At 39.6% G+C, this 12,855-nt stretch overlaps 1 protein-coding gene across 1 annotated transcript in view; it reads left to right on the top strand.

Annotated features, from left to right (window-relative positions):
- Positions 1–12,855, top strand: part of LOC120941318 (CUB and sushi domain-containing protein 3-like) — a 142,172-nt gene that overhangs the window by 113,940 nt on the left and 15,377 nt on the right. The window contains exon 13 of the mRNA XM_040354644.1: positions 4,373–4,518. Coding sequence (XP_040210578.1) covers positions 4,373–4,518 — 146 coding nt within the window. The remainder of the gene's footprint in view (positions 1–4,372; positions 4,519–12,855) is intronic.

Here is a 12,855-nt window from a genome sequence, read left to right as displayed (position 1 = left end):
AAGGGCATATTTATGTTGAGAGACATAAAAACCCAATAATATGTTTTGAAAAGAAATCAAAGCACCCCAGGATTAAAGTAGTGGGGCCTAGGACCTGTACTTTCAGTACAGAGTGCGTTCTATTGCAGTATAATATAAATGAAGTGTGGCAATCTTCATTAGAGGAAACCAAAGAATCCCCAAGATGAAATTGATCCTACCAACTAGACCTTTATTAGAGGGCAGGTCCAACGTAGGCTAACATAACTGAAGCGTGGCAGGTCATTCCCCCTGGAATTGTAGTGGAAGGCAGATTTATTGATGGCAAATATAACTGCAATGTGGCAGGTCTTCATTAGAGCAAACCCAACCACCCCCTGGGTGAAACTATTATTATTATTATTATACAAACTAGCAGGTCTTACCACCTGAACTTTTAGTGGAATGTATTTCTGTTGGAGGAAAACATAAATAAAGTGTGGCATTCTTTATTAAAGCCCACCAAAGCACCCCCAAACTGGCAAATCCTATCACCTAGACCAGTGATTACGAACCTTGGCACCCCAGATGTTTTGGAACTACATTTCCCATGATAATCGACTACACTGCAGAGTGCATGAACATCATGGGAAATGGAGTTCCAAAACATCTGGGGTGCCAAGGTTCGCCATCACTGACCTAGACTTTTGATGGAGGACAATTGTATTGCTTATCGCTAACATGAATAAAATGTGACACTGTTCAGTGAAGGAAACCAAAGCCCCCCTTGACACATGCTCTTACAGCAGTCAGTGAACCACTCCTATATCACTCTTCACAGGTTCATTTGATTTCTTTTTTAAATAATACTACTGCTAATATATACAGAAATATATATACGGTAAAAAAATGTTTATATATATATATATATATATATATATATATATATATATATATATATATATAAAACAATTTTTTTACTGCAGAGCAGCTAGCAGACAGTTGTTCACACAAAGTAAATGGCACTTTGTCAATTAGTTTATATGCAACATCTTCATTAAAATATGTATCTTTTATATGAATACAATGTAATATGTCATTTATCAAGCAGTCTGCTTTATGGTCAGCTTTGTACTCTTTTTCAAATTTCATCTTCACACCCCACCTACTGTATCGCTTTCAGTCTTAAATTAAAAAAAATTCTCCTGCAGCTATTCTTTTCTTTATGCAGTTCCTTTGGTCATACGATTTTCCACTTACTGACTCTTCAAATCTTTAAAAGCCCTCTTAAAACTTAACTGCTCAGATAAGTATATAATCTGAAGAAAATGTAGAATGTAATTGCACAATGCTCAAAAGTGGCCTTCTAATTCCATCTGCATGTATTTAGAACAGGCAAGCTGGAAGTTTATGACTAATGCAAAGTGTCAGGCCTCGTACACACGGCCGAGGAACTCGACGTGCCAAACACATCGAGTTCCTCGGCCAGTTCAGCACTGAAGCCGCCGAGGAGCTCGGCGGGTGAGAGCTCCCATAGAACAACGAGGAAATAGAGAACATGTTCTCTATTTCCTCGCCGAGCTCCTCGTCGGCTTCCTCGGCCGAAAGTGTACACACGGTAGGGTTTCTCGGCAGAATTCAGCCAGAAACTCGGTCGGAAGCTGAATTCTGCCGAGGAAACTGGTCGTGTGTACGGGGCCATATTGTTTCTTGTGAGACCTTTAAACAAAGCAAATAAATTGTGCTATTTGGTCACCCAAGTATTAGAATACCAAATACATTACGAAAGACAAATCCACTTTGCACTACAAGTGCAAACTACAAGTGAAATTACACGGAAAGTGCACTTGGAAGTGCAGTCGCTGTAAATATGAGGGGTAGATCTGAAATGAGGGGAAGCTCTGCTGATTTTGTCATCCAATCATGTGCAAGCTAAAATGCTGTTTTTTATTTTCCTTGCATGTCCCCCTCGGATCTACAGCCACTGCACTTCCAAGTGCATGTTCAGTGCACTTTCAAGTTCAATTTGTACTTGTAATTTGCACTTGTAGGGCAAAGTGGATTTGCCTTTCGCCAATAACCTCCCAAGTGTCCTGAGAAGTATAGACTGAATGTGGTTGATTTACTAAAACTGTAGAGTGAAACATTTGGTGCAGCTCTGCATAGAAACTATTCAGCTTCCAGTTTTGGCTCCCATTGTCAGCTATAACAAATTTTGCACTCTCCAGTTTTAGTAAATCAACTCCTCTTCTCCTCGTGAAAGTAATGAATTGCAAGCTGTTATGCAAATTAGTGCCTAGGTATGTATGTCCTGACTTCACTCCAACTTTTCTGATCTTCAAACTTGTTTGCGGTCAGTGACTTCTGTTGACTCAAACCAATAGTCAGCCATGCAGCTAGCATTTGCGGTGAAATGCGAGCAATGACAGTCAACGTGCTTCTCTCAGTACAGATTTCCTTTAAAAATGAACTCCAGATAACTAAGCAAACAAATTAAATATATATATATATATATATATATATATATAGAGGAGCTGTTTTACATGTCTAATGCTGCGTACACACAACCGTTTTTCGCGATGTGAACATTTTTTTTTCAATGTCATTAAAAACGATCGTGTGTGGGCTCCAGAGCATTTTCTGTGACGTTAAAAAATGTCCATTAAAAATTTAGGAAAATGCTCTAAATTTTAGTGTCGTTTTTAACGTTGTTGTTTTTAACGTCGTAAAAAATGGTCGTGTGTGGGCTTTAACGACCCGAAAACAACGTGCATGCTCAGAAGCAAGTTATGAGATGGGAGCGCTTTCTGGTAAAACTAGCATTCGTAATGGAGATAGCACATTTATCACGCTGCAACAGACTAAATAGCGCAAATCGTCTCTCACCAAACTTTTACTAACACAAAATCAGCAAAAGCAGCCCCAAGGGTGGCACCATCCGAATGGTACTTCCCCTTTATAGTGCCGTCATACGTGTTGTACGTCACCCCGCTTTGCTAGAGCATTTTTTTCACGATCGTGTGTAGGCAAGGCCGTCGTTTTTTCTAGACCATTAAAAATGGTCGTGTGTACGCAGAATTAGGGGTATTTCTATCCATCCGGTCCTGAGATTTATACAGTACTCATGCACAGTACAGCCAGGAAGATAACACCATTACAATTGTAGACTGTAGAAGGAATACAGTGGTATCCTCTCTCTGCCCCAGCCTGCTGACTAGGCAATTAAATTGCAGCAGTAGACTGAAAAGGTCATCCATCTTCTAAGTCTGCTGTCTTCTCCTATCATTCTGTTCCTTATCAGTACATTAGCATACAATACACCTAATTGGTTCTCTGTTCTGCCCTCTCCCCCTCTGAATGCTGCTGCATGGGAGAGTGCTAGAAACAAATTTAGAGTCATATTTTAACACTTACACTGGCTGTATTTATTAAAAAGTTACTTTTAAAACTGAACTGAACTCAACTTACAAAAAATGTTGTGTGAGTGACCCTAATTTCTCATAAATTCAGGATCTAATGCCTGTTTAATCAAGGGGCATGTCATAAAGAGGAACACTTACTTTATTCCTTGGCCCCATGATAGCTGTCCCTCTTCTTTGCTTCTGCCCTGGACGGTGGGCAGGCCCTTGACTTTCTTACTTACAATGAAGGACCAGCAGTGGTAACTGGTCAGAAAGTGTAGTTCAGCTTCAATAAAAATGTTACTGTTACTTATAAAACAACAACACAGTAGTGTCCGAACAGTTCTCGGTCTCAATTTACTCCCAATTATTGACAGTTGTTACACCAATACCAACATCTTTTTGACATGATATTTCAGCTAATGGACTTATGATAAAGCTTTAGCAAATTAAATAAAGCTGTGCAGACTTTATAACTATTCAATTATGTTTGCACAAAATATGGAAAACGTGCAAAGTTAACATAGTCTGTTCTTTTAGTAAATCAACTCCATTGAGTGAACTGAATCATTGGCTTTTAAAGAGTCCAACAATAGAATTTGATCTTAAGAACCCCCCCCCCCCCCCTCACACACACACACACACACCAAAACCACCACCATGATATCTCAGCCCTCCTTCAACAGTGTTTTAAATAGGCAAAGTTCATTCTGGCAAGCAAGGCTCCCTCATAATGCCTGTGATTGATGGGAAGAGCTGGTTCAGAGCTCACACTACCTTATTCCTTGAGTGATATAGAGGAATGGTTCAATCCTTTAATAGACATGAAGTACTGGTTACTATAAACTGTTTCAATGCATTGTATGGTACATGGAGGCTTCATCTGGGAATCATTGGACTGTCTGGACACTGCAGCTCCCCTTCCTCTAATAAAACATGTGTATAGCATAATGTATATATCTATAATATATATATTATTATATTTTTTAACACATTTTTATCATTTGCTTTAGGGATGGGCCAGACCAGAGTTCTCCTCAGATTGGGCAGTTTAGCGGCAACACTGCTCTGGAATCTGTTTACAGCACATCAAATCAGGTCCTTATAAAGTTTCATAGTGACTTCACAACCAGTGGATTCTTTGTACTCAGCTATCATGGTGAGTCTGTTTATGAGCGATTCAAGTAATTTATTTTACATATTTCAAAATAAGTCTGAGTATTCTGCCTTTTCCAGTACCTACCCTCAAATGCACATGGATTAACACCCTGTAATGTAATTCCACCCATGTTTAAACATTTTGTTTGCCCAAAGGTATAAAAAAAATGTTTTAAAGTGTTATCAAACTACCTTGTGTACAGAGGTAAAGCCATGCTGGAACAGAAAGGGGTCTTTCCCATACTGTTTCCAGAGTGTTGCAATGGCAAAATAATGGCTTTATATACTAAAAACATTAACAGTACCTATCACTGCAAACACCTGAACTCATCATAGGGGTATCCATACTTTCGACTGCCTGCGTAATGTTCAGATGTCCACAAGTTTGGCCATATAGTCTATTTAATGTAATTAGGCAAATTTGTATTCTTTGATTTTCTGATCATATACAGTATATAGAGCTTTATCCAACCTGCACAGAAGGATGTAATTCATGAATCCTGGCAGTTGGAATCTATACATTAATGATGCTTAGTATATGATGAAATCACATGAGCATATTTAGAAGAAATTGGCATATTTTGGGTCACTAGAAAGAATGTATTGTCCAATCCTGAATATGCCAATTTATAGATCAGCCCACTAATTTCTATGTAAACACACCTTAACATCATTGCACATAATAGAAATGCTGTTTTATCTTACCAGTCCTTATAAACTATTATTTATTAAAGGTACGGATCAGTTATATATGCGCATTTCATTTGAGGCAATATACCATTCTTTTAGTGTTAGAGTCTTTTATTTAACCTTGGCTATCTTCATGTCCTGTATTGAAGTTCTATTCCCCATGCTGCTCAAGCCTCAGGTTCACTCAAACATCTTCATGACGATAACCCATCTTGACCTTGGTAGAATTGTAATTTTTAGCGATGTCTGCTTCCTATTACTTGCGGGTTTACAGATAAGTTGCTAATAGCTCCCACTAATTCCCAAAGCACAACCACTACATCTTCTGTATACAGATGGGGGGAAGGTGAAAAGGAGGTTGACATGGTACTTGCCAAAGCTGAGGTTATGTTATAGTCCACTATAAATGATAAATCAAAAGTGCTTTAAGAAAAAAATTAAAATCAGATGTAAAAACATATGACTATTAATTGTCAAAATATCTAGTTGAATTACGGAGAGATTATGATAATACACGACCCCACCAAACACAATCCACCCTCTCAGTGCTTCTTTATTTATTCTACCGGTAGAATTTTGACAAAATAAATGACCCAACCAAAGAAGGGTCAATTTCCTTAAAGCAAAAGTCTTTAAAAAAATCACTCACTATTTTCTATGTCTTAGTTTTGTTATTTTGTCAGTAGATATATTTCAAGGATATGCAATGCTCTTGTATGTGTATATATTTATATATATATATATATATATATATATATATATATATATATATATATATATATATATATATATATATATATATATATATATATATATACTGTATATTCTGTATAAAATGTTTCAACAGCTGAGCGTGAGCACCCCCATGCCACAAAGGTCATGAAATGCTTAGTTATTGCCACTGCACATTGGACTTGATTTTTTAAAGGCAAATAGTCTGTGCACTTTGCAAGTGCAGTTGCTCCGGAGCTTGATAAATAAGGGGCAGCTCTGCCAACTTCCATCATCCAATCATGCAAGCAAAAATGCAGGATTGGATGAAGGTTCATCACTTCATTTAGGATAGCAGGAGGCCCAGGAATTTTAAATTATATGTCTTGAAACCATGAGGTGGGATTGGTCTTCCTAATCTACAAGCTTTTTTTTCAGGAAGCTTAAATAGCTCAACTTTCATATACTACTGCTAAAGGGCCTCCTCTTTCCTTCGCCATTGGATCCTTGCTGAGGCTTCCTAACTGTTAATGACCTTCTATCTTTTGTCCCACTCTATCCCACTCTTTGTCTATCCAGGATAGGGCATGCTATCATAAAGCCTTGTCATCTCCACATACACTGTTATCCCCTATTGTACCTGGAACTTTTTGATGGTGGATTAATAAGACGTTATTAAGGATTGGAACTATCTCAACAGAGACCAACCATATTGGGCCAGATTCACATAGAATTACGCCGGCGTATCAGCAGATACTCCGACGTAACTCTGAATCACTTATGTTTTTCACCCACCACTTGCTGACTTGTGCAGTATAGTGACCCTTGATGCCTGCACAGGGTCCTCACCCTTTTTTTCCTTTTTTAAAAGCTTTTGTGGTTTTTCTAAATTTTTTCACGTATTTTGTTACATATAGACTCTAATTATAGTGTTCTGGATCCTCACATCTGTGACACGCACTTTCACTGTGACACACCTGTCAACCGCCATCTATGTGGCAATAAAAACCTATTGGCATTATTAACGGGTAATCTGAAGGTTTTACACAGCCCATTGTGTGGTATACCTAGGGGGATTCACTTCATTGGACCTACCCCTTATCCAGATTACCCAACACCTGTTTGTATACAGGGACTTTGATCATCAGCTGGTGATCCAGTCTACCTTGCAGCGCCACCATCCCTTTTCTTACACAATTTAACTCCGAATCTAAGCCCGTCGTATGTCTAAATGTATTCTCAAACTGAGATACTCAGCCAGCGCCGTCGTATCTTAGGGTGCAATATCTACGCTGACCGCTAGGTGACGCTTCCATTCCGGTCGGCGTAGAATATGCAAATGATTAGTTACGCCGATTCACGAACGTACGCTTGCCCGTCGTAGTGAATTGACGTTGTTTCCGTAAGAGATACGCGGCGTAAAGATAAACATGCCCCCTAGGTGGCGTATCCAATGTTAAGTATGGCCGTCGTTCCCGCGTCGCAATTTGAAAATTTTACGTCGTTTGCGTAAGTCGTCCGTGAATGGCGCTGGACGCCATTTACGTTAACGTCGAAACCAATGACGTACTTGCGACGTAATTTCGCACAATGCACGGCGGGAAATTTCGAGAAGGAGCATGCGCAGTACGATCGGCGCGGGAACGCGCCTAATTTAAATGATCCACGCCCCCTACCTGGATCATTTGAATTAGGCGGGCTTGCGCTGGTGGACTTTACGCTACGCCGCCGCAAGTTTAAAGGCAAGTGCTTTGTAAACCAAGCACTTGCCCGTAAAACTTGCGGCGGTGTAACGTAAAGGAGATACGTTACGCCGCCGCAGTTCTACGAGAATCTGGCCCATTGATTACAAATGTTAAAGACACATTGCAGATGCCCCCTAGTGATACATTTAAATATATTCAAATTATATATTTTATAAGATCTAAATCTAATTTGTTAGATAGGCCTCTCAAGCTCATGATATTTTAATTATCCTGCCAAGCAAGGGACAATCATGAATGGACAAGTGCCTACAGTATATGTCTCCCTCACTGATCAAAATGGCTAGATTCCCTATATTTTGAATTGTCTGAATGGCAAGACATTGTTTATGCTTTGTCTAAAGTATCTATTAGCATACCATTGATATAAGCTAGTTATAAAGCACTTTTATGATAGTACTTAGTCCCTACCCAGGTTGCAAAAATGCACTAGTCCGTATTGCCCACTTGTTTTTCGGAGTTTTGATTTGTTTAATTAAATTTATTCAGTGACAGGAGTAAGTATTTGTAGTTCCCTGGAGTCAGCCCTCTTTCAAAAACTACCTGATAAAGTCCCCAGAAAATTTGTGATATTACGGTAATCACATGTTTCTGGCAGCTAGCATTACCATTGCTAAATATTGGAAGCAGTCAATGGTTCCTCTTGACTATGTAAAAAAATAACGTTAACTACATCATGATCAATGACAGACTTACCTATACCTTCCTAATAATACTAAGAAGTTTGATAATACACAGAATCCACTCAATCCAGTATCTATTGGTTACTTAGTGGACCCCTGGCTGACCCTCTCTAATTCTCCCTCTCACTTGGTCTATTTTTTATTTTTATTTTATTTTCATGCTCAGTTTTCCTGACCATTTCAAGATACTTTAAGGGCCTAAACTCTGTTTAGTCAGTTAGGCCCTTGTGGTCATTGGTAAAGAATAGAGTTGAGCGAATCCGAACTGTAAAGTTTGGGTTCGGTACGGACTTTGGGTTTTTCCCGAACCCGGACCCGAACCCGAATAATTGGAAAAAGTTTGGGTCCGGAATCGGAGTTCGGGGAAAAAAAATGCGCGGAGGTCCCCGCAAATTCAATAACCAGACCCTCCGGCAATTAAAAAAAAAATTAAGTGCGGTTCCTCCTAAATATCCATAACCAGACCCGTTATCCGAGCACGTTGACCTGGCCGGCCGCAGAAAAGAGGGGGGGACAGAGTGCGGCCCCCCCTCTCCTGGCCACATGCCCTCAACATGGGGAGGATGTCCCCATGTTGATGGGGACAAGGGTCTCATCCCCACAACCCTTGCCCGGTGGTTGTGGGGGTATGCAGGCGGGAGGCTTATCAGAATCTGGAAGACCCCTTTAACAAAGGGGACCCCCAGATCCTGACCCCCCCTGTGTGAAATGGTAATGGGGTACACTGTACCCCTACCATTTCACGAAGGAAGTGTAAATTCTTGTAAAAAAAAACACACTGACACCATAGAATAAAGTCCTTTATTAATAAAAAAATAAAAAAACTCCAGCGGTGATAATCCACTCGTTCCCAGCTTCCTGCTCCCACGTTGTCCCGATCCAGCAACAAGTGCAGGTGATCTCCAGCGATGAGAAGATCCAGCGACGGGTGATCTCCGCTCCAGCGATTTTTAATTTTTTAATTGACGGCGGGGTTCCCCTTAATATCCATACCAGACCTGAAGGGTCTGGTTATGGATATTTAGGGGGAACCGCACGTCATTTTTTTTTTTTAATTGATGGCAGGGTTCCCCTTAATATCCATACCAGACCTAAAGGGTCTGGTTATTGAATTTGCGGGGACCATCGCGCATTTTTTTTTCTAAAAGTCCATGTCCCATTGACTACAATGGGGTTCGGAGTTCGGGTTCGGGTTCCCGAACCCAAACTTTTTTTAAAGTTCGGGTTCGGACCCGAACCCGAACATCCAGGTGTCCGCTCAACTCTAGTAAAGAAGCATTCAACCGTGTTGTAAATGCAAAACATGAAAGGAGATAAAATCATCACTCCACTGGTAATAGTCCAGAATAATTTTATTTGAATTCATCTAGGTGAGCCAATACGTTCAATGGGTACCCCTTTATCAAGGAGAAATAGAGAGTTAGGGCCTAGAATGGGTTGAAAATAAAAGGTTCCTGAAGACTGTTGTGTTGCCTGGTCTAGCTCAAATTTTCAGCATGAACCCTGGTGAAAGGGGGAGGGGAGCTTGCATCCCCCAAAAACACATGAGCTCTCCTCATTGAAAGCAAATAAAACTTATTATAGACTTTTACTATTAGAGTGGTGCTTTTAAGCTACAATAGTCTTTCAAGGTTTCACAATCTTTTGAGACCTTTGGGACCTTTTGGGACTGCCCAAAGGGGTTCATGGGACTAGAGGAGTAACAAATTACATTGCACCAAATAGTCCAGAACTCCTTATCTCCACCATTAGAAAATACAAAACAGACTTTCTTGGTCTGCTGTACATGTATATAGGTTGTACTAATGCTCATAGAGTTTTTCTGGTAAGCAAGCAGTATTTTTTATTGAAATGCATCATTAGTGGAGACTCTTAATTAAGTCATAAGTAATTAGTTACAAGTAATGCTGATCTCTAAACTGAATTATATAACACATTGTATTGTTTCACTCTTTTAATTAAACAGCCAATAACCTTTTTCTTACACAGTCCAACTTCTCATTTGTTACATAATTGTCAAGGACCTTTGTTCTGTCACAGTGAGATCCAAAGTGATTAGTAAGACAAATGGACAGGCGAGTTGTCATTGCTCAGTGACAGGTCAGCATTCTTGAGCCAGCACTAAACTATTTCTTAGTCCCAGAGCTTAATGGAAAAGAGCAATGGCTGATGTTCTTAAATAGCTCTCCATGTAAATGGTAGTATAAAGGTAATGCAGTATAAAATGTACCGTATGAAATGCAGCCACCCTGAAAGATTAAGATATTTTAAAGCTGGTGATATGACACTCTCATCTGTGAGAAGAGAATAATAGGAAGCATTGTATCGCCTACATAAAAACTTTGCTATGCTCAGATTGGTTGTGATAAATATACAATATTAACATTGCATTCCAGGTCAATGAAACTATACCATGAAAACACTATGGTTGTCACAATCAATATTTTATTGTAAATGTTATGAACTTTTTCTACTTTGTAATAATTATTCTTTTATATTATTATCCTGACTGTCTATCAGTTGCACATACAATGCCACCAAAGTACATTTTAGACTCCCCTTTTCTTTACAATACTTTGATGGGACGAAGGCATCAATCTGATTACCGTTGATACACTGTAGCACTTTAATACACATATACCATGAAAACACACTGTATATAGGGCAATACATTTTATTTTTTAATAAGAATTGTCTGATTACACCATTCTACTTTATAAGTGAACTCACAGACCTATAAAGGCAGATGAACATATATGCTCAACCCAACAACCCCCAAGGCAGCAGGGCTAGCTGGCTGGACAATGAACAGGATCATTTTATCTGATACAGAACAGTAGGGAAGGGATAATGATAATGATGATTTTCTCAGGGAGAACAACAGTGGCCAGCTTGGAGGGGCCTGTAGATAAACTTTAGACAAGAGATTGGGCAACTGTAATCTCATCTTGAAAATCTCTGTTGTCATATATAGAAGACAATGATTCTTCAGACTCTCTGCCCTAAAAATTCTCTCTCACATAGAAAACATTTACAACCTGATCTACCCTATGCAACTGCAAATAATTACTAAATCTGGAGAGCACAAAATATGGTACAGCTAAGCATGATAGCCCATCAGCTTCTAACTTCAGCTTGTCCAATTAAGCTTTGACCAAAAAAAACTGGAAGCTGATTAAGTTCAATGCAGAGCAATGCTAGATTTTGCATTCTCCAGTTTTAGTAAATCAACTTTAGTGTATGCAAAGTGCCAGAATTGTGAGTGAAGAGCAGGTCACAAAGTGAATTTATTGTAGAGATGAACAACACTCCTTTAAAGGCCAAAGGGGTGACCCCTATAACAATATCTTTCCTTCTTAACTGCTTGCCGACCAGCCGCCGCAGTTATACGTCGGCAGGTCGGCTCTGCTGGGCGAGAGCACATAGCTATACCTCACCTCGCCCAGCAGCCAATAGGGCCCCCCGCTCACCCCCGACTCCCGTCAGCGTGCCCGGCAGGCGCGATCGCCGCCGGGCACCCGCGATCGCTCGTTACAGAGCGGGGACTGGGAGCTGTGTGTGTAACCACACAGCTCCCGGTCCTGTCAGGGGAGAAATGCCTAACTGTCTGTTCATACAATGTATGAACAGCGATCAGTCATTTCCCCTAGTGAGTCCACCCCCCTACAGTTAGAACTCACCCAGGGAACATACTTAACCCCTTCCCTGCCCCCTAGTGTTAACCCCTTCCCTGCCAGTGGCATTTTTATAGTAATCCAATGCATTTTTAAAGCACTGATCGCTATAAAAATGCCAATGGTCCCAAAAATGTGTCAAAAGTGTCCGAAATGTCTGCCATAATGTCGCAGTACTGAAAAAAAATCGCTGATCACCGCTATTACTAGTAAAAAAAAAATATTAATAAAAATGCCATAAAACTACCCCCTATTTTGTAAACGCTATAACTTTTGCGCAAACCAATCAATAAACGCTTATTGCGATTTTCTTTTACAAAAAATATGTAGAAGAATACGTATCGGCCTAAACTGAGGAAAAACATGTTTTATATATATATATTTTTGGGGGATATTTATTATAGCAAAAAGTAAAAAAAAAATCGAAATTGTTGCTCTATTTTTGTTTATAGCGCAAAAACTAAAAACCGCAGAGGTGATCAAATACCACCAAAAGAAAGCTCTATTTGTGGGAAAAAAGGACGCCAATTTTGTTTGGGAGCCATGTTGCATTGTCAGTTAAAGCGACGCAGTGCCGAATCGCAAAAAGTGCTCTGGTCTTTGACCAGCAATATGGTCCGGGGGTTAAGTGGTTAATATCATCAATTCCAGAGGTGTGCATTTTTTGGAGCACCTGATGGCCCTTTATGGACATTTCTCTCTTGAAATCACTACAGTACAGGGCTAATATTTATAGTGACAGTCTACTTATTTATTTATTTATTTTATTTTCAGTATTAATACCATTATATGGATTAATGTAACTTTATTGTTATTT

This window comes from Rana temporaria, chromosome 5 (assembly GCF_905171775.1).
Source record: "Rana temporaria chromosome 5, aRanTem1.1, whole genome shotgun sequence".
NCBI lineage: Eukaryota > Metazoa > Chordata > Amphibia > Anura > Ranidae > Rana > Rana temporaria.
This window is presented reverse-complemented; position numbering and strand designations above follow the sequence as displayed.